We start from the raw sequence: 24,840 nt of genomic DNA, 5'->3' as shown, positions 1-24,840 counted from the left end.
TAATTTGTATTCTTGGGATTTACTAGAACCTTTGGTGATTTAAAATTTTTGGATTACAAATTAAAAATTACCATTACTGGATAATACCATTATGATTTCTAAAGCAAAGCTCAATTCTAGAGTTATGAAAATTTGCAAAACTTTTTAAGATTGCATAACATTAACTTTCAAAAAATTGATTGAAGAGTATCACATATTATTTAAATTACCACACTGCTGAAACTTATATTTTCTGATTTGCATTCAATAGAATAAGTTATGAGTAAAAGCATTAGCTTATGAGTGAAAGCAAATTTTTTTAGTTTTATCTCTACAGAGATTTAGTCTCCACTTCTACATATTTAAAATTTTAGTAATATATCGTTAGTTAAGTCAGGTTGCACATTAGTAGTTTCCAAAATTTAAAAAAATTTTTTTATAAATTTTATATGTAGCTTGCAGGTTTGAACAGGATATCATCATTACCATAAACTAAATTACTACATTACCATTTGTCAGAATATCAAGTAACTAAGTAATTTGATTTACCTCAATAAAGTAATCCTTTTCTTTTTGTTGATCTAATGAAGAGGTTCCACCAATATAACCTCCAAGCAGCATCAAGCGACTTTGTAAATCATTTACTTCCTCCAAAGTGTAAGTTTTAGGAGTGTGAACTTTCTCTGTGAAGTTACGTATTTCAAATTTAACAACATCAGATAATTTAGTTACAATAAAGTCATCATTGTTGTTTCCATGATTCCCAATAACAAAACATCCATTTCGATTGGCTGTTTTTGCTTCCATTATAGTTTTTGTAGCCACTGAGCCTTGAGATTTCTGTGCATTTATAAACCACTCAAGATTGTTATTTGTATCAATCTAAAAAAAAAAAAAAAAATAGTACATTTTTATTTTTCAAGTATATTTAATAATTCAAAATATAAAACATATCATATATAATATACATATATATGTATATATATATATATATATATATATATATATATATATATATATATATATATATATATATATATATATATATATATATATATATATATATATAAATATATACATTAGGATTATGACTTTTTTTTAACCCCATGCTCCTGTACTGTACTTTGATGAACCTTTACCTAAAAAGCACAAAATGAACTATTATTTGCATATCTTTTGAAAAAAGTTCACACCGCCATTGAAAATTCGATTCTGACATTAGTACTACTATGAATTCAAATGTATTTAGAATGTTATAGTCATGTAATACAATAAATTTTCAATCCAACAATGACTTAGACCGTTGACCTTCTCTTGCTTGTTGCATAGAAGGAATCGAAGGAGCAATTTGTCTTTATTTTTGCATGACAAATACATTTCCTTCATTACTTTGATTGTGCGCTTTGCGCCTTGATTACTTCTAGAGATCTGTAGTACGGATGGCTCTCGCTTCCAGTGATTTTTCAAAGAGCTTATAGCCTTTTTGTATGGATTCAGTACTTCAGCCAAGTTATTAAAGTCGTTTTCGTTGTACAGTTGGTCTGTAAACCAATGGTCTGCCCAGCCATACAATATAACTCGACTCTCTGCACAACTGTCTTTGTTGAAAGAATTAAAATGAAGGCCAGGATCGCTAGTATAGCTCTGGAATTCCACCTCGCATTGCTGATGTTGGGTAATTTCTGAAACCTCATCAATGGAAAATGTCCCTTTTCATCAAAAAATCGCAACACAGTGAGATGAAATAAAAATTTTATATCCTCTCTCCATCCTGATGTTTTGAGAATTACTTCTTTTCTGTTATCAAACTGTGTTTTCAGTTGTTTGTACTCCTTCAACAGTTGAGATACAAATGTATATTCAATGTTCGGCAATTGTATTTTGCCTTCCAAGTTCTTCATCCATCACCAAACAGAGGATTCTATCTAATACATGGTGTTGATAATTGATAAACTGAGGTTTGTTGATGCATTTCTCTATGAACATTAGTTGCAATATTACAACAACACCATTCTTTTTTCCAGTGTTAATGCTGGTGGTATCTGCAACAATCATCTGTATTGAATTCCATAGGTGAAATTCATCGAGGACTTTAGAAATTCCTTGAGCAATAGCTTTTCCCTTGCAATCTACCAAGCCCAGGACATCCAATTTGATTTCTCTTCTTTCATTTTTAAAGACAACCACTTGATAATCTATTCCGTTGATGTGCTTGCCATCAAAATGTAAGTACCAACTTTCCATATGCAACTTTTCAATCATTTCATTTTTCAGCTTGATTGCTTCTTTGATTGTTGACTTGTAAATAGCTGATTGACATGGAGTTGGGATGTCAATGCCTTCTCGAGCCATTTGCTTGCATATGTTAGCAGCTTTGTTTGTTGATACTCTTGTGTAGGTCATCAAGTTGACTGCAATTTTATTTTTATGTTTTCTGCTTGGTGTAGGAGTAGTCTCATCTTCTTCATTGTTTTCATATTCATTGTTGGAGTCAGAATCACTAAAACCAGGATAGTAAGATGATGAGTTGGGTGACCTATTAGAAAGTTTTTTGTCTTTTAGAGGGATCAATTGTTTTTTTCCTGGCTGCTTGACCTGTAGAGTATCCCACTGTTCCTTTGCTTCCACTTGAAGATGGTACAATTGCTTGTCCTCGGAAGATAACCATGTTCCATCCACTTTAGTAGTATCAAAAATTTCATCAAGGGGTTTATAGCTTCCCCACTTGACACATTCATCATAACATTTCAGTATTTTATCAAGCTTTGCTCATATAACTTGTATAAAATGAGGAAAATTCAGTTTATTCTTCCACAATTTGGGGACTTCTTTGGAAATTTCTGCTATTTGCTCCTTTCTTTCTTTGGTTTTTGGTCCATGGAAATGGTAGCATCCAATAATTTGCTTTTGGAGAGGCGTTCTGCACTTTTCTTCCAGTGAATATTCTTCCAAAGGGACCATTCTTCTTCTTTTATGAGAGTCTTCAAATTTTACTAGATTATTGGTCCAGAAATCCTTATTCTTCTGACTGCTACTATTGCTGTTGCTTCTGTAATAACTATAAAACTAGATAAGCAGTTATATACACAGTCTAAATTGTTTTAGAATATTCTAAATTGTTCCAGAATGTTCTAAATTGTTCTAGAATATTCAAATTGTTTTAGAATATTCTTAATTATTGCAGAATATACAAAACTGTTCCAGAATATTCTAAAGTCGTCTAAAATATTCTGGAATTTTTCAAAATGTTTTAAAGTTCTAAACACTTCTAATCTATACAAATTTTGATAAAATGATTTTAAGCAAAGTCACACATATTAGTAGTAGCAGTAACAAGATTAAATATATGACGATTCATAATTTTAATAGCAGGGTGACCTTTTTTTACAACCTAGAGGAATTAAACATGTTTTAATTGTTTTCTAACAAAAGTTCATCGATTTATGACACAGGAAATTTTTTTTTTTAAAAAAGTCAAAAAGTCATAACCCTAATATATATATATATATATATTTATATATACATATATATTTATATATACATATACATATATATGTATACAAACAAAAAACTAACTAGTTTCTTAATTAAGTTTGGATCATTTTTCATTTTATTCTCTATTTGTTGACAAGTTTGTAATAGTTCTTCAAATCCTGATTTATTATTCAAGTTAAATATCACATCATTAAAAGCAAGACAACAAGCTTCGAAGCATTTCACTCTATCAACATCATAATCAGTTTCACCTGCAGCTGTTGACATAATTTCAACAAAAACCTTGACTTCCTTTGGAGCTATATAAAGAAAAAATTATTATAATTGCATTATTATAATTGTAATAAATTATAATAAATTGTAATAAATAAAGTTATTGTTTTAGGTTATACATTATAACTAACTCAATTTAATATAAAGTCCATTTATTTCATAACAGCAAAGATCAATTTGATTAAAATAAAATATATTTTTTACTGATATATAATATATTTTTTATTATTAATTAATAAATATATAATAATTTTTATTTTATTATTAAGTTAGTATAATTATAGAAACCTTTATTAATTATAAAATAATAAAATATATAATAATTTTTATTTTATTATTAAGTTAGTACTAACTTAATTAAAATTATTTTATTATTAAGTTAATTATACTAACTTAAACCTTTGTTAATTATGGAGAGCAGGGGAGTTAAACAATTTCGAATTGATTAAACAGTGCCAAAATCTTTTTTTGCACCAAAATCTCAGACCCTCTAATTTTTATCGCTTTACTTGTAATTGTCTTATAGACAATGTATTTTGAATCATTTATTATAACAATTAACAGATGCTTTTTGATATTGTAGAATTTATATAGGCTTGTTTTGTGTATGACCAGTCACTGATCAATAACTGGCCCATCATTGAATTCTCTCACTCAATAATTAAAATTTTCTAGTACATCAAATTTAGAACTTATGTAAATTATTCTGTGTTAGAGTAGATTAGAGTATTATGAGCACCTTAAGTAAAAATTGAAATATTTTCAAAAAAAATAATAATTGATCTAATTTTTTTTTTGGGAATAAACCACTTTTAGGAATCACTATTTGGGCTCCATAAAGTTTTTCTTAAAAACACAAAGGTTTGAAAAAAGTAGCAAAAAGTGCATATATTACCCAGACCACCTGGTAATATGAGCACTTTAAATTAACACAAAATAACATTAAGTAAAAAAATACCAACCTGACAATTAGAAATAATTTGTGGAGCATGATTGGTTATTAAACTTATCATTGAAAAATAAAATTTTAAACCACTTTTTATTGAAACAATATAACTTTGTTTTATGCAAAAAAAAAAAAAAAAAAAAAAAAAAAAATTAGTTTGTTATTTTTTCAATTTTAGGACTTTAAACTAGGTAATTTCAATCAAAAACATTGGGTAGTTTGAGCATGCTCATATTTTACAAAAATGGTATATTTAAATAAAGTCAAAAGTAAATGTTTTTATGCATTGTTTTTCAAACAAAAATGAAATGGATTTCTAGCATATTTTTCTTTATGAAAAATCAAATTTTATTATTTTAGCGTTAAAATTTTGCACCACAGATTTATTCATGCATGATGATAATACTTTACCAACACAAAAAAAAATTTTAATTAGATGAGAACCACTAATTACTGCTTATAAATTTATGCTAATTAAACTGATTCCTGTTATCAAAACATAAAGTCGATTCAAAAAATGCAAAGCGACTATAACTTCACTGCTTACATTTCAGAAATCTTTTAGTATGCTCATATTACCAAGGTGTTTATATTACTCTAATCTACCCCAACCCATAAATGAAGGAAAAATTTTAGGCTTCGAACTGTTAGAGGTCGGCAAAAAAAATTTGACACAAAGGGGTTACCGTAAAACATAGAAACGAGGTTGACTTTAAAGTGTTTGAGATCAGTTTTTGCCGACCTCATACACTTTAAGGTTGGCTGTTAGGCTGGCATTAACAAATGCCGACCGCAATTCCAAGGGTTGCTACCTTATATCAATCGACTGTGTCTTGAAATCAATATCGCAAGTGTAATACAAATCAATACAAAGTGCAATACATATAGTACAACTCAAATAGATTTAAAATTAAAAAAATAATATATATATACATATATATATATATACATATATATACATATATATATATATATATATATATATATATATATATATATATATATATATATATATATATATATATATATATATATATATATATATATACAGGGTTACCACTATTAAAACTGAGGCTAAAAATAAGGACTTTAAGGAGAATTAAGAATATATTTTCCCAATTTATAAGGAGATTTGGTCGCGAACACCAATTTTTTCAAGCGAAAAATAAGGAAAATTAAGGAGAAAATGATTACTTTAAAAACAGAATAATTCTTTTTTCAATAAATATTAAATATAAATAGATAAACTATTATAAATATAATATACTATACATATATATATATATATATATATATATATATATATATATATATATATATATATATATATATATATATATATATATATATATATATATATATATATATATATATATATATATATATATATAACATTATTAAAAAAGTTCTTTTTCTTTTTAACAAGCTTCTTTTTTTCAACATAAAGCTTTTCAAGAGACTCTAGTTTTTCAAAGGCAGCTCTTTTTAATGCATTAGATTTTGATATGTCAGCTTTAATGTCATCTAATTACAAAGAGAATCATTAAATAATGACATTTCATTTAGTATTTTATGAACTAAAAATTAGTAAAAGAAAAACAAGGACAGCCTAATTTCAAAACTTGACCTAAAATATATGTAACAGTCTTTGATTTCCATGTACAAAGTGGCTGGCCACTTTGTACATGGAAATCAAAGACTTAAGTATAATATTTAGTATAATAGACTTTTTAAAAATCTAAAAAATGATTTTTAAACCAAAAAATTAAAAATAATTAAACATGTTAATTAAAAAAAAGATAAGCTAAAAGTTAAGGATATATTTCTGATAATATATAAGAACAATTAAAAAAAAAAATACAGCAAAAAAAACTATTTTATTATTTTGTAGAACCACATTTCTCTTGTAATCATTGATTTACTCTCTTTGGCATTGAATTTACAAGACTTGATATATTGTTGATATCTGATATTGTTGTTTTCTCCTTTAAATATAGCGATAGAGGGAAGAAGGCATTATCAATATTCTAAAATTTCAATATATCTATTAAAATTAATTCAACCTTCAAATAATCAATAGCATACAACTCCTGTATAGTTCATGCAGGCCTAAATGCCTACATGTGCTCCTACTTTGCTTGGTTCGCTTTAATGTAAAATAGAATATGCAATATTTAACTTTTTTTCAAATTATTTTTTTGACAATGTGATAGTCCTTGGTTTCAAAGAAAAATAGATTTGTAACGTGTTTTTTCATAGGTTGTCAACCGTGAGGAGCTTCATGCTGTATTTTTTTATAGCTCATTTTGTAACTCTTTCATTATTTGATTTATTTATGTTTTTATTAGTAATATTTCAAACAACAAAAACAAAAATTTAGAGTTAGTAAATGCTGATGAAAATAAAAGCAAATATTATAAAAGAAAATCATCAAATAAAGCACCAATCCTCAACTTTTAACCAACATTAAAAAAATTAAAATTATAAAGTAGATGTTTTAAAATTATATTTAATTAGTAATACAAAGTAATATTTAAGGCAACAACATGTCAATTAAATAGTAAAGACTTTACATATTAATTAGCACTAATAAAATATTGAAAAAATTAAACAGTTTTCAAAATAATTTCAATTAAACAGGTGCTTTAAAAAAAAAGAAAAAGTGGGCTCTCTATATATAAATATATATTTATATATATATATATAAATATTAGGGTGCATCACAAAACAACAATTTAAAAAAATTGATTTTGTCTGACACATAATTCTGTTCTATATATTAAAAACAATGACTTTCAAAAATTTTACAATAAGAAATATTTTTAGAGGTTCCCCAACACACCGGTCCCTAATACTTAAAAAAAATATAGTTTTTCAAAAGTAGGTCATGTTGGGTCTAAAATTAAGCGAAATTTCAAAAACATTTTAAAAATAATCATCATTTAAAAAAAAAACAATATTTCATTGCTATGAAAACTACAAAAAATGCACCTTTTTCATTTTTCTTTTAAAATGTCATATTTATTGCAGTAAAATCTAATGTGAATTTTTTTAAATAAAATGATGACTATTTTTGAAATTTTTATAAAATTTTGCTTAACTTGTGACCCAACATGACCTACTTTTGAAAAACTATTTTTTTGAAATCATTAGAGACCATTCAAATATTTAAGGGTGTTGGGGAAACTTTAAAAAAAGTCAGTGTTTTTTTAATATATAGAACACAATTAGGTGTCAGACAAAACCAATTTTTTTAAATTGTTGTTTTGTGATGCACACTAATGTGTGTGTATATATATATATATATATATATATATATATATATATATATATATATATATATATATATATATATATATATATATATATATATATATATATATATATATATATATATATACACACACACACACACACATATATATATATATATATATACACACACACATATATATATATATTTTTTAAGTAATTCACCTCCCCAAGGCCAAGAAGGCCACTACATATGAGAAGGCTACTTGTGGTTATAACCTTCTCCCAACTCTATAACTCCAAAACACGAACCTTGACGAACAAGGCCGCTGCACGGAGAAACAAGTTAATGTATATATATATATACACATATATATATATATATATATATATATATATATATATATATATATATATATATATATATATATATATATATATATATATATATATATACACACACACATATATATATACAAATTTATATAGGTGTAGGATTTCAAATCAAAGAAGTAACTATTTGCTTCTCTATTGATAAGTATTATCTATATACTTTAATAAAATTTCCTTAAAGATTATGATAGAAAATAAGTTAAATATTTCCAAAAGATGCCCACTATGTCTGTATGAGAAATTTACTATTATATCATATCCAAAACCTGAAGAACTGTTAAATAAGAGAACCGAAATTATATCAAAGTGCCACCACGAAAATAAATTCTTATTAAAAAATTACAAAGCTCGCTACAAACCTGACTAACAACTATAAATAAAAATAACTATACTAATCTGCTCCATATATCTCTAGGCTAACTAATAAATTACTCACATACACAGCTTTTGTAATATATTTCATAATATTATGTATATTTTTATATCAATTTTAATTCTTATTTTCTTATTTTTATTTTATTATTTTTTAATACACAAATAATACACATTAACACATAAAAAATATTTTAAACAACATTAAACATATAACTATTTCACAATTATTAGCCAACTAAAAACAAATTAATAATATTATTAACCTATCTACTAATCAATTTCCGTCCCGTAACGATCTAAAATACAAATATAAACCGTAACGTCCACTAAACAAATCGTAGCAAAATTAAACTTTTACTACTTGCCTGATGATTGTGATAACACATGAAACTCAGAGTTGCAATATTAAATTATATTATAAACATTAGCATTTAGCTAATTCCTGGTACTGCGGGTAACAGTAACATATATATTATATATACATTATATAGCTCTAGTTTATCTATTGAGCACTCTTTCAAGTATACAATATTATACATGATAATATAAAGATATTTTCTTTATTCATATATATACACTTACATATATATATATATATATATATATATATATATATATATATATATATATATATATATATATATATATATATATATATATATATATATATATATATATATATATATATATATATATATATATATATATATATATGTATATATATACACATATAAATATATATATATATATACACACATATATATATGCATATATAATGTGTATATATATATATATATATATATATATATATATATATATATATATATATATATATATATATATATATGTATGTAAAACCAAGCGTGGTTTGGTTTTTTAATCTTTAGGCTTGTGGTTGTCAAGCAAGAACTTGTTGTCGTGACAGCACTTAAATATAATTTCTGTTTTTTTATTTAATAATTTTTGCCTTCCCTGTGTATGATATTATGCAAAGTTTTTCATGAAGGCAAAGCAAGCATTTTTTTGTTACGCTGCTGTAGGCGGGGACTTGTTTAAATATTGACCAAGTTAATTTTGGTGTTATTTTTAAGTTTTCTTTTATCTGCCATTTATACTTTGAAAGGGTGGTTGAATTTTTCATCTTTTTATTTGTGAATGAGTGTTTGTGGTTAGCACGACAACCACGAGCCCAAAGATTAAAAAACCAAACCACGCTCGCAAATAGTTATAGTTTTATAATTGTTTTTGAATGCCATGATGTTTATGGAGTATTTTTTTTAACAAAAAAAACAATGTATTTTTTACCTGATGATTGCTAAACGCATAAAACTTTTAGTAGTAAAAAATCATGTAGTTATTTTTATTTAATCTTGTCAAAAAATCAATTATATAGCTCTGATATCATTCATCGAGCACTTTTGCTGAATATATGCTCACAGCAAAATTAAACTTATTTATATCGCTCCTTACGCTAATTAGTTGAGCACTCTACTGCATAGATTCCACACCATGGAGAAAATTAATTTTAACTACTCGTTAAAAAAATATACCAATACCAGACAAAATAAGTTATAAAATGCAGTTGATAGAAAAAACAGAAAACTTCATCAAGCAAATCTGCTGGAAAACATTTTTTTATTTAAATAAAATGAAAGAAAACCAGTCATTAACAAATGAAATGTTTGGGTTTAAAACGAATAACACGCCACCCCAGTGCAAAGAATTAAAAAATTTTGAAAACGATTTACTCAATTTAATAAACCTTATAAAGTTTAAAAAAGTACACAGCGAATTATTATTATTAGCAGACAAAACAAATAATATTTATCAAATTTCCACTCAGTAACACATTAAACTTCTTAACGAAAACATCACAAAAGCGTATAAAAAAGCCCCACAGAAACTCAAAAACTCAATTAACCTCGAAGCTAAAAATATAGCAAACACACTCAACTTAAGCAAACGAATAAAAATAATCGCAAAGTCTGAAGCTTTTATTACACTAAAAGACCACTTTTATTACACTAAAGACTCATTCCAAAACAATAAACCCTGCCGCCTATTGAAACCTGCCAAAAGTGAACTTGGTCACATAAGCAAAAAATACCTTCATATTATAAATAAAAAAAAAGAACTGTATTAAGTTTAAACCAATGAAAAAATACCACTGATGCAATCAAATGGTTTGAAAATATACCAGATAAACATTGCATTTTTATTCAATTTGACATTGTTGATTTTTACCCCACTATTACATCAGAAATACTAAGTAATGCAATACTGTTTGCAAATAAACACACTATTAGCGAAGAGAACATCAGAGTCATTAAACATTGCAGAAAGTCCTTGCTATTTTTTAAAAACGAAACATGGAAGAAAAACTTAGCACACAACTGCATTGGTGTCACAATGGGTTGTTTTGACGGTGCAGAAGTTTGTGAACTGGTGGGCCTATATATATTAGACTCACTATCTAAAATAATAAATAAAGAAGACGTCAGACTATATCGTGACGATGGTCTGATGATACTTCGTAAAAAAACTGGATCACAAATTGATAGAATACGAAAAAACATAATTAGAGTTATAAAAATGATTGGTTTTAAAATAGAGATCCAAACAAACTTACTCGCAGTCAACTTCTTAGATGTATACTTTAACTTAGAAAAAAGCTTCTACCAACCTTTCAAAAAACCAAATGAATATCTACGTTACATCCACTCTGATTCCAACTACCCTCTGCAAATAATAAAGCAAATCCCTATCTCTATCAACAACAGATTATCACAAAATTCCTCAAATGAAAAAACATTTAATTTATCTATACCAGAATACGAAGATGGATTAAGAAGAAATGGCTTCACTAATTTTAATTTAAAGTATAACCCCTAAAAAAGAGAAAAAAAGACAAGAAAAAGAAATATAATATGGTTTAACCCCCTGTACAGTAAAAACGTTTCTACCAATGTCGGACATATCTTCCTAAATTTAATCGACAAACACTTTCCAACATCCCTAAGTAAACTATTCAATCGAAACACCATCAAATTGAGTTACAACTGCACCAAAAATATTGAAAGTATAATAAAAAGCCACAACAAGAAAATTAGTTCAGAAAGACCAAAAAAATACCCAACCCTGTAATTGCATAAAGAAAGAAAACTGCCCTATAATAGGAAAATGTAGAGCCTCTAATGTTATTGATAAATGTATAGTATTCCCCCCCCCTAACACCCCAGAAAAAGTATATATACATATATTTTTTTTGTTAATTCACCTCCCTTCCTTATAATTGTGGTTATAATTCTTTCTAAATTCTATAACTCCGAAACACGAACCTTGACAAACAAGGCTGCTGCGCAGAGAAACAAGTTGAGCGCGGTTCTACCAGGGATGTGGTGGGGATCAAACTCGGAACCTCTCGCTTATGAAGCAAGCGCTCTACCACTACACCACTACCGCATATATTGGCCTAGCAGAAGGCAAATGGAAGAATAGATAGGCTAAACACAAACACTCATTCACAAATAAAAAGATGAAAAGTTCAACCACCCTTTCAAAGTATATATGGCAGATAAAAGAAAACTTAAAAATAACACCAAAATTAACTTGGTCAATAATTAAACAAGTCCCCGCCTACAGCAACGTAACAAAAAAATGCTTGCTTTGCCTTCATGAAAAACTTTGCATAATATCATACAAAAGTACGCAAAAATTATTAAATTAAAAAAAACAGAAATTATATTTAAGTGCCGTCACGAAAACAAGTTCTTGCTTGACAACCACGAGCCCAAAGATAAAAAAACTAAACCACGCTCGCAAATAGTTATAGTTTTATAATTGATTTTAATGCCACGATGTTTTTTGAGTATATTTTTTAACAAAAAAAACAATGCATTTTTTACCTGATGATTGCTAAACGCATGAAACTTTTAGTAGTAAAAAATCATGTAGTTATTTTTATTTAATCTTGTCAAAAAATCAATTATATAGCTCTGATATCATTCATCAAGCACTCTCTCTTAATATATGCTCACATCAAAAAAAAAATTATATATATATATATATATATATATATATATATATATATATATATATATGAATATATATATATATATATATATATATATATATATATATATGTACATTTATACATAGTTAAACTAAATATATTAATTTTAGACTAACTTTTTAAGTTATCGCTTATCCAGGTGAAGAAGAGCATACATGAAGAAATAGACTTGAATATTTCATTAACAGTAGGTGTTAATGCTTGGAACAAAATCTCATTATTTTCACAGGAAGTTACATCTTTTAATTCTTCAAACTCGTTTATTGGCCGCTAAAACAAATCAAAACTTTTTCTTATACATTGTAATTTTTAAAACTAAGCAAAAATGAGTTACTAATTGAACTTTAAATGAGTTTTGAAAAAAAAGCTTTTAATCTAAGTTAATTTTGTAACTAGTTTTTCTATTTCTAATTACCAGTCTTATAAAATTACTAAAAATGTCTTACTAAAAATTAACTTTAAAAGCTATAAAATTGTACAATAATATATGAGAAAAATAATGGAATTCATGATAGAAACTCAAAATAAATCTTACCATAATGCATTGAAGAGCACTAAAGTCTCCTTTAAGTTTAAGCAGTTCTTTAACTTGAAATGCATTTGATGCAACATCATAATACTTCTTCATCAAGAAAACACTTTTAATTTTAGACAAGCTTCTATCAAACTTATCTCTACTAAAATTAAGATGTAAATATTCTGAAATGTTTTTTAACTCATCAGTGTACTCTTCAACTTTATAATTTGGAAATATGGTACATAGGTCTGACAAACTTATTTTGCAAGATAAAACACTTAGCACATATTTATTTATATCTTTATTTAAAGGAATATAAACATATCTTATTAACAAATCTGAATGTAAATCAAATGTTAAATATAAATATGACTTTAAAAGTAATTTTTTGAATAAGATGTTACTTGCTAAGTTGTGGTCCATTACTTCTGAACTGTAATTAAACCAAAAATGAGAAACTGTAAAAAACTCGCATGCTTTGTCAACCAATACTTCATTGTATGACTTTTTTTTCGAAATCATATTAGGCTTACAATGACTTGTTTTACTATGACATATATCATAGTTAACTTGTTCTTTCTCGTTTATATAATCATCAGTCACATATTGGTCACTTAATTTTTTATCAGCTAAATTTTGGTCACTATATTCATAGCTTAATTCTTCATTTACTATTTCTCTGTCACTTACATCTTCATCACTTGATTCTTTATTACTTATATCATTGTCACTAACATCTTCATCACTTAATTCTTCATTCCTTATATCATTGTCACTTGCATCTTTATCACTTAATTCTTCATTACTTATATCATTGTCACTAACATCTTGATCACTTAGTTCTTCATTACTTACACCATTGTCACTTACCTCTTCATGGCTTAATTCTTCATTACTTGCATCATTGTCACTTACCTCTTCATCACCTAATTCTTCATTACATACATCGTTGTCACTTACCTCTTCATCACCTAATTCATTATTATCTGCATTGCTGTTACTTACATTTTTACTACTCAATTCTTTGCTAGCTACATCACAGCAATTTATTTCTTCATCAGCTTGTTTTTCATCAGAACCCCCATCATTTTCATTTATATAAATAATTTTTTCTTCCTCACTTTCTTCTTCATTGTATTGTTCATTATTTAATAATTCTTTAAAAACATCTTTTAATAAAATGTCAGATAGGTGAAGCTTTTCTTCTAAAACAGCTTTATTTATTTCTAAAGAGTTAAAACCATTATTTAAATAATAATAATAACATTAATAATAATACTAATAATAATAATTATTAACAACTATGATAATTATAATAACTATAATAATAGTAATAATAATAACAATAATAATAACAGTAATAACAATAACAACAACATAAGAACAGATAAAAACTGCATGTGTGTGCGTGTGTGTGTGCGCGCGCGTGTGTGTGTGTCTATATATATATATATACATATATATAAATCAAGTATAATAATAAATAAACTTTATCCTACCTAAATCAGGAAAAACTTGTTTAAACATCTGTAAAGTATATTTGACAGTATCACAGACTCTATTAAAAACATTCATTTGTATCACTCTTGCAGCAAAACAAGTTTCAATGTTTTCACATGTGTCAAAACCAAAAACTTTAGTAAGTTCAAACAATGTCATTTTTTTTTTAAACAAGTAAGAAAATAATGAAATTCTAATATTTCCATCCTCAATGTTTTTGTGCAAACTTTGCATCACAGATATATAATCATTAATAACTTGAGCTGCATCTTCATTGGTTACATTTTCTAAAAACAAAGTTATTTAAAATAAACTTAATAAATAAATGACTAATCAATCATCAGAGCACTAAAATATAATTATAGATATAAAAGAAAAACAAATAAAGTATTACAAGAATTTTCTTTTTTTTAATATTATAAAATTTATTTCTGGAGTTTTTTTCTTTATTAACTAAATAAAGTTTAAAAACAAGTATTATTTTCAAACAAGAAACTTTATCACTAAAAAACTTGGAATGTAAGAAAAAAAAGGCTGCATTAATACAAACTCAAATTATATATATATATATTAGGGTGATGACTTTTATACAACCTCGTTTCCCTGTATCATAATTTGATGAGCTTTCATTTAAGATTAAATAAAATATTACATTACAGGCGATTTGATAAAAAACTTCTCGCACAAAATGATTTTAAGAATTTTATTTATTAGCTTTTTGGCCAAATTTTTGAAGTCACTGTAAGCAGATACAAAATTGAACACAAGCTGTAAAGTCATATGCATACAACATTATATAGGATCATCAAATGCACAAAGAAGTCAAATATTCATGATAATGTCATTAGAGAGGATGAATCTCAGTGGGAGGTTGCCCTTGTTGCGGCAGGAGTCATGCAATTCTTACATAACTTTGATGGCACTCTCACAGCACTGGTTGCTTCGGGCAACGTTGATTGGAGAGTCATCTGTTTTCCAGTGGATTTTTAAGCAATTCAGAGCTTTTGGGTAGTCATTCAGAGCTTCAGATAGTTTTTCAAAATCTTCAACACAGAACAATTGACTGTTTAACCAATGGTCAGCCCATGCATAAGAAATGAATGAACAGATTTTACACAACCTGATCCAAGTTTATGGGTTCAGAATAAAAGCAAGAAGGGCTAGAATGGCACGAGAGTTCCAGCAGTTCCATGCAATGCTGTTGTTTTGAATCTGTTTGAAATTCACGAAGGGGATCTCATTCCTCTCAGTTAAGTGACGGAAGACACGAGTGAGGTGATAAAGAAACTTCATGTCATCTTTCCACTCGCCTGTTTCATTAATTTCAGTTTTACCATTGCTGAAGGCTGCTTTCAATTTATCGTAATTGCTCATCAAAGCTTGCACAAAGAAATACTTGATGTCTGGTGATTTAGTTGACACATAGAACTCATCGTCCATGACAACGCAAAGAATGTGGTCTAGCACATGATGCTGGCAACTGATGAACTTGGATTTGGGGTGACCTTTCTCTTCGAACATTTGCTGCAGACAAACAACAATGCCTGTCTTCTTGCCGGTATTCACATTTGTTGTGTCGGCAACAATCATCACAACTAATCCCCACAGGTTGAACTCCTCTAACACATCCTGGCGTCCTTCTGCAATTGTTTAAGCTTTCCCATCTTTCAATTTTAGTGCAGTCAACTTTATTTCTTTAGATTCATTCTTGAGGACCACGGCCTGATATTCAAAGCCCTCAATATGTTTGCCATCAAAGTGTATGCTCCACTTCTCCAGATGAAGCGTGCTCACCAAGTGTTTCTTCACCTGAGCAGCTCTCATGTAGATAGCCTTGTGAATTGCTGATTGACATGGGGTTGGGATTTTAATGCCCTCACCAGAAAGCTGGCGGCACACCACTGCTGCTCCGTGGGACAGCTTTGAGCATGTAAAAAGATGCCTTGCAATGTCTGTTGGGTTATACCTCCTTTTGCTCATTGATGCTGCATTGTCATCCTCCCAAGGACTGCCTGTACTGTTCTTGGCTGAGTACGTGCTACTTTCGAAACAATCAGGTAGCGCTAAGCTGGTAAGTGTGGACACAGTCGCTTCCATTGCCCTCTTTCGCTTGAATGGGTGGATGGTATTGGCACTAGCAGGTTTGCCAGTTGAATAACCAATGTGACCTTTGCTCTAAATTTGCAGTTTGTAGAGGTACTCATCCTCTTTGCACAACCATTCGCCTTTCATCTTAGTCATGTCAAACAGTTCATTCAATGAATCAAAGTTTTGTTTTTTTCTGTAGCGCTTGTAGTCTTTCAGAAGTTTTGCTAGTTTTGCACAAATGGTTTGATCAGATACATGCAGGAAGTTCAACGTTTTGCTTTAAGCTATACAGCAATTAAACTGATCCTCTCTCCATTCTTTGGCAGCGGATTCAAAAAAATTGAAGCGCCCAATGATGTGGTTTTTCAGGGGCATGCAACTCCGCTTGCTCAAGGGTGCTTCATAAATTGCCTCTTCTTGATGGGGCTTGAAACTGGACTTAGTTCTTTGTCCAGGTTTCCTTGTTCTTCTCCATGTTAGGAGAGCTCTTCTTGAACGACATATTGTCTTCTACTCAGCAACTGAAATAGGAAAGGCCTTAACGTCAATATTAACTATTTAACAAATTAAAGAAACTGTATGTATATATATATATATATATAATTTGAGTTTGTAAAAGCATGTTGGGTCTCAAATGAAAAGAAATTATATAAAAATTTCAAAAATATCCCTGATATTATCAAAAAAATTTTTTTAATAATATTAAGAACCGGTTTGATGTTCAAGGGTTCATAGCAATCCCTAAAAATTTTTTAAATCTAATATTATATTGTTAAATAAAACACATTCAAGGGGTGCCAGCAGATATATATATATATATATATATATATATATATATATATATATATATATATATATATATATATATTTATATACATACATATATATATATATATATATATATATATATATATATATATATATATATATATATATATATATATATATATATATATATATATATATATATATACATATACATACTCTGCTTGGTCATTTTTTAATTTTACCATTGTCAGGTCAGTTTTAGGTTTTTTTTTAAAAAAAATTATTTTGAAGACTGGAAAAACTTTTTTTTTTATTATTTGACTCAAATAATAAAAAAATAATATGCCCTAACCAAACTCTCAGTCAATGTAGCCACACTTCCTTGTAGCAGCAAGCTATAAGATAGTCGATGTAGCAACACTCTGTGCATATTATACAGTAAAAAAAATAAAAATTAAACATCCAAAATGTTTTTAAAAACATTCTAGTCTTTTACAGGGTTATTGATTTTTATAGGCGCGTCTATTTATTTTCATATGCGTGTTTATTCATTCTTATATGCGCATCTATTCATTGTTATATGCGTATTTATTTATTCTTATATGCGCATTTATTCATTTTTATATGTGTGTTTATTCATTCTAATTAATTTATATTTGCCCCAAATTCTAATTAATTTATATTTGTGTGCATCAATAACTTGTGCTTTCTTGATAAGCCTGAGCGTTAGAGTTTTCTTGAAATAGTAGGCTGAGACATGTTGAAGCCTGCTGCAGAAACATTTTCTTTTTGAATACATAGATTGTTTTCTTGTACACATAATTCAATTTTTTTTATTTGAGCGTTTATAGGTTTTTACCTTGTTTTTTATTAAAAAACAACTTGAATGCAGTCATGTCGTTTAATTCTCTTAACAACAAGATTTTGAACTGTGCGCTTAGATGAATTAAGAGAAGTGAAAATACTTGTCAGAGATTCATTTTTTTTAACTAAATACTTAAGCATTTCAATGTGCTCTTTTGTAACATATTTTCTTGTTTTATGATTGGCACTGCTATTTTCTCTTCCATTCATAGGGTAAACATTTGAGTATTGATAATAAATATAAATAACTAAATTTAAATCTAGATAAATAAACAATTAGATAAATAATAATTTAATCAATCAATCAATCAATAAATTTAATAATAAAATTATAAATAATAAACCATCATCGAATGTAAAAATCTTTGTCTTAAGTATTTTTAACCCCCTTTACCAGAAAACAAGAAAAATTTGTTTTGAAAAACTGTGCTTTTTTAAAACGCATATAAGAATGAATAAATACGCATATAAGAATGAATAAATGCGCATATACAAATGTATAACCCTATAATTTGCGTTTTTGTGGTTTTTTAAAAAAACATTAAATTTAATTAGTTTCCTCAATTGAATTAATGCCTTTTGTTATAATCTAACCTTAATTTTGTCAGTTTAAATACCATAGACAAGCTAAGAGTGTGTGTGTGTGTGCGTGTGCGTTTGTATATATATATATATATATATATATATATATATATATATATATATATATATATATATATATATATATATACACATATACATATACATGTATATGTATATGTGTATATATATATATATATATATATATATATATATATATATATATATACATATATATATATATATATATATATATATATATATATATATATATATATATATATATATATATATATATATATATATATATATATATATACATATATATATATACATATATATATATACACACACACACACACATATATATAATTATATCAACCCATCCCATTTTGACCCTCATGAAAAATTTTGATACACGGAGTGTTTTAAAATGTTCCCAAGGTATAATTTTCTAAATGAAATTTTTTAATATTTTTTATTTTGAATGACTATATATACTCGCACCATTCTTTTAAAGTTTAACTTTTTTATATTTTTTGAGTTTTTAAGGGCATTTTCACGCGCGAATAAAAATTTACATATCAGTAACTATATACTTATGTCATTACAAAAAATGGATGGTTTTTAATCTATACTGATTGTGTGCATTTTTATTTTTATTCTATTGGTTAACTGGTGGTATTTTAAAAATGCACAAATTTGTTATGAAATTAAAAAAGTTGATGCAAACAAAGAGACGATACTGTTGCAATTTAATCACCAGAATGTTTAGAACACCTGGTTGGAGAAACAGGCTCTATTGGTGCCTAAAACTTGTAGGAACTTGATTGTCCATAAAAAGTTAAGAAATAGTAAGGTAAGGATAAAATTATATCACTTTAAAAAACCTTCATGCAAAAACAAAACATATATAACATATAAACATATATAATATATAAACATATATATAAGTTTCTAACTAAATTTTAAAGTAATTTAAAATTAGATTTTTGAAAATTGCAGAGATTCTTGTGAACTTGCAGAAAAAAAATCAGACCATTAGGTAAAAATTAACAAAAATGGAGCTATTTTACAGCCAGGTCTTTGGCAAAGACATTTTGCTACAAATTCAAGTTGTATTTCTTTAAAATCACGCAGGTTCTTATTTCAAGTGATAAAATAGTCAAATAAAATAGATGACTATATTTCTTTCTCAAAACTCACAAGTCAAATGATAGTTTGACCCTATTGTTTTGACCTGCAAGTTTTCTGATTCTGCAGTTCAGTATTGTTTGACCTGCAAGTTTTCTGATTCTGCAGTTTTTAAATTAATAATTTCATAAGTTTTGATTTTTTAGTTTATCATTTAAAAATAATGTATGCCATAGAAGTAACAAATTGTTTAAAAACATGTCACAAAAGTAACAAATTGTTTAAAAACAATGGCTTGCAAAAAAGTTCAAAGTCAAATGTAAAAAACAAAAAAAATAACTCTTTTAAACCAATTTCTTTTCCTCCATTGATAGACTTTATTTAAATCAGTAAAGTATATAAAAAATAACATTTTGAGTTTATCTTGTCAAAATTAAATGTAATAATTTTTTAGCAGTGTCATTTTATTTGATCTACATTGCATTGTAATTTATTTACACTTTTAAGATCAAAGAGACTCTTAGCATATGTGTCATTATACTGAGGTGGTATAAAAATTATGGTAAAACCATACGAGGTGTCTGGATCCGTTAACCATGGTGCTGGATTAGCATCTTCTGACAGAGATCACTACATAGAAATAGTAAAAGAAATTTATTGAACTCAAAGGATAGGTCTCAAAGGGAGGTCTAAAATGATGTAAAAATGGAATCAAAGCTGAAATTCATTTGAGAGCAGTTTTTGTTGATAAAGACCAGCCACAAGGTCTGAAGTAATTTACCAGACTTCTGGTTAATTCTTGATATTCTAATTCATAGCTTGAAAAAATGCTTACAAATTATTAACTCTTAATTAACTTAGAAAAAACAACAACAATTGTTTCCAAACAACAACAGCAACAATTGTTTCTAAACAATTCATTTGGAATCACAGTAAGCTAAGAAGAACTGTCTTTTACTGTTGAAATGAGGCTTCAAAAAATGACAAAAATGATTCAGTTAGGGAACTAGTAATGAGTAAGCAATAGTAAGATAGTCTGTAATGAGTCTCAGAAAAAGAAAAATAACAATAAAAAGATTCACAAAAGTATCTAAACTTTCAATGTATCAGTATAAACTTTAACAACAGTTTATTCAGCTCAAAATCGCTCTTTATATGGACTTAATTGAGCAAAATAAATAAAATTAAAATTTTAACTAAGAAATAATTAAAATATTTCTCTTCTTTAGTTTGTTGCTTCTTTATTGGTTTACTCAAATTTTTACTCAAATAATTTTTTGTTTGTTGCTCCTTCATTGGAAGATTATTCAAATATATCATACACATATCTAATTTGCTTAGAAATAACAACTTAAAAAAATAGAAAGTAAAGGAATAGTGGCAATCAAAATGAGACATGGAAAATGAGCTTAAAAACCAACCAGCTTAGTTGATTGATACGCTTGGTGATATATATTGATAAGCATATATTGTAATATGAAGATAAAAAAGTGGTTAGAAAAGACACAAAAATATTTTTTGAAATAACGGTAATTTGTTAAAAACAAAATGAATGGTAATGTTTAAATTTAAAACAAAAGTGGCAGTAAAATAAATTTAGAACAATTTGATAACTATTCAAAAAAAAGATTAGACTTTTACCAAAAACAATATTCTTGTGCCTAATAGTGTGCTTAAAATATTATTTCATGGAAAAAATATTATTGCATCCTTTGTTCAGCCAAAATTGCTGAACCATCAAAACTTTCAATTTATTAAATTTTGATGACTAAGCTTGTGTTTCATTTGTATATAAAATTTACTAACACAATTTACAGCTACCAAACTTTAATATAAGAAATTTTTGGAATGTAAATATTTTTATGATATGAATAATAGTTTTATATGAAAGGGGGAGGGGGAATATGTAAAAAGATTTTATATTATTAATTGAATAATTGATGTATTTAGGAACAAAATTAATTTATATCATATAGTATTGTTAGTAAGTATTATCCATTTATAAAATATCAATAAAAAAAATGATAAAGTAAAAAAATGATTAAACTTTTTAGCTTATTCATGTATGTATTCACCCAAATTTTATCTTATCCATGTATTTATTCACACAAATTTTATCTTATCCATGTATGTGTTCACCCAAATTTTATCTTACCATGTATGTATTGATCAAAATTTTATCTTATCCATGTGTGTATTCATCCAAATTTTAGCTTATCCATATATGTATTCCTCCAAATTTTAACTTATCTATGTATTTATTCACCCAAATTTTATCTTATCCATGTATTCTTTAAAATTTTACCAAACAAAAAATGAAACTTACTTATAACCTGTAAAAATACTTTGAACGGTTCCCAATCTAAGCAAAATTTTAACTTATCTTCTTTGCTTTGAAGATCGCACCATTTGTTTGAAACATACTTAGTTAGTAGAGTTGTACAGTAGCTTTGTGATACTGATGGTAGCAAGTTTAAAAAATTAGCCTGCAAACAAAGTTTTATAATTTAATCAGATACAAAAGATAAATATTTTTAAAATGAAGAATAAAAAACCAATCTTCATTAATTGTCACTTTTTTAAATTGAAAATACAATTAATAAATATATTGCCATATCTTAGGATATCTAAACCATATGATCAAAAGTGTTACTGCTTGAGTATAAATTGTTAATCATTATTAGAACATTTTATTTAACTTGCTTTCTTGTTGGTTTGCTTATTATTATTATTATTTTTTTTTTTTTGCGTGTCTGCGCAAAACAAACACGAGAACAGCGGGAATAATAGAAGAAATTGTTTAAAAAAGCAATTAAAACAAACAAGGTCAAACATACTTTGGTTTAGCGTAAATAAAAGAAATTGTTAAGAAAAGTAAGTAAAACAAACAATAAACTACAAACTTTAAGCATTTTTAGTTGACAGAAGTTACTTAATTTACTAAATATTTAATAAAACATTTTTAATACACATTTAAAAATTTTCTTTTTAATGTCTAAAAGCCAGTTTAAAAAAGATTTATAAAGTTAAAAAATAGTTAAAGCTAATAAAAAAACTTTAGAAACATTTTTAATAAAAACTAATAGAAACAAAAAAATTAGTTTAAATGCTTTTGTTTACATGTATACTAAAGAAGTTGTCATTGTTACTAAACAATGTTAAAGAAAATTTTTATTACATCTGAAAAAAAAATGTCTCGCTACTAAAGTAAAAACTATAAGATATAAATTACCTGATTTATTAGCGCATCTATTGTTAAAAAAAAATAGCTATTTAACTCTGATGTAATTTCTTCATTATAAAGCTTTATATCAAGTTCACAATAAAACTTGAACAATTGCATCTTATCTGATTGTTTCTAAAAAAAAAAAAAAAAGATTACTATGTTATGCATGGCATATCAAGAATATTTTAGACATATCACTAAAAAAAAAGTTTTGACTTTTATGTCAACTTTTGATTGTTGATCTTTATTTGCATTATTTGTGAGTTTTAACTGTAACTGTTAGAAACACTAAACTTAACTGCACCTGGTAGAAACACTAAACTTAACTGCACCTGGTAGAAACACTAAACTTAACTGCACCTGGTAGAAATACTAAACTTAACTACACCTGGTAGAAACACTAAACTTAACTGCACCTGGTAGAAAGACTAAAAACCATCTCTAAATCTTATTTCAGCCAAAGCCCAAAATTAGATTCTCAAGCGGTCAAAGGTTAGTCTTACTTTTAAGATATATACACTATTAGATTTAAATCTTGTAATTTATGATACAAATACAACTTGATAACTAATCAAGTTTAAATATATGGATACATTTGTTTTAAGTATTTTTATAATATTTACAAATATTTACAGGTAAGGCTTAATAATAAATAAACTTAAAGCAAAGAATTTTAAAGATAGAGATTTAAAAAGCCATAATCTTTATGTAGATCATGACTTTTAAATGATAACTATATTAAAAATTAATTTTGGAGTTTTAATAGTTTATCATAATAAAGATTTGCATTTTAGAATTACTGATGATCAGAAAAATTTGAGATAAGTAAAAAAGAGCTATTAGATTCAATTAGATTCAAACTTGTGATAGATATGTGAAATGGCCAGAGAAAGTGTTACTTGAGGTTATAAACAATAGTAATAATTCACCTAAATGTTTGTTAAAACTGCTGCTAATGTTTTCCTAATCTCTACTCATCAATTCCCATAGTTTATTAGAATTGATAGATATGCCCATACAAAACCAAATTGAAATTGTTGAATTACCTGCTAATACCAGCATTTGGCTTCACTATGCGATTTAACAGTATATTTACTGATCAAAGATGTCTACAATAAAGCAACCCAGGATATGGTGTCTACTTTTCCCGGAGTTATAACAAACAGACCAATTTTACAGGACTTTTAAACAAGGTCTGGAATAAAAGTATGACAAGACTCAATATTTTATCTGGCTTTGAATTATTTGGAATATTTTCTGTACAATCCTTCAGTTAATCTGTCAGAAGCTTACTTGCAATTTGTGTGTACTTTAAAGGCTGGTTACTGACTAATCCAGGCCTTTTTGATCAAATAAAGACAAAATGATGATGCAAAAAC

General features: G+C 26.7%; 1 protein-coding gene across 2 annotated transcripts in view; it reads right to left on the bottom strand.

Annotated features, from left to right (window-relative positions):
- Window positions 1-24,840, bottom strand: part of LOC136071981 (E3 ubiquitin-protein ligase rnf213-alpha-like) — a 213,293-nt gene that overhangs the window by 106,013 nt on the left and 82,440 nt on the right. For both annotated transcript variants that reach the window (XM_065818859.1, XM_065818860.1), the window contains 7 exons: window positions 23,468-23,593; window positions 22,562-22,721; window positions 14,802-15,089; window positions 13,321-14,528; window positions 12,902-13,055; window positions 3,556-3,773; window positions 529-861 (listed from right to left, as the gene is read on the bottom strand). In XM_065818859.1, coding sequence (XP_065674931.1) covers window positions 529-861; window positions 3,556-3,773; window positions 12,902-13,055; window positions 13,321-14,528; window positions 14,802-15,089; window positions 22,562-22,721; window positions 23,468-23,593 — 2,487 coding nt within the window. The remainder of the gene's footprint in view (window positions 1-528; window positions 862-3,555; window positions 3,774-12,901; window positions 13,056-13,320; window positions 14,529-14,801; window positions 15,090-22,561; window positions 22,722-23,467; window positions 23,594-24,840) is intronic.

This window comes from Hydra vulgaris, chromosome 15, assembly GCF_038396675.1.
Source record: "Hydra vulgaris chromosome 15, alternate assembly HydraT2T_AEP".
Taxonomy (NCBI): domain Eukaryota; kingdom Metazoa; phylum Cnidaria; class Hydrozoa; order Anthoathecata; family Hydridae; genus Hydra; species Hydra vulgaris.
The sequence above is the reverse complement of the archived record's forward strand: the minus strand, read 5'-3'. Positions and strand labels throughout refer to the sequence as shown.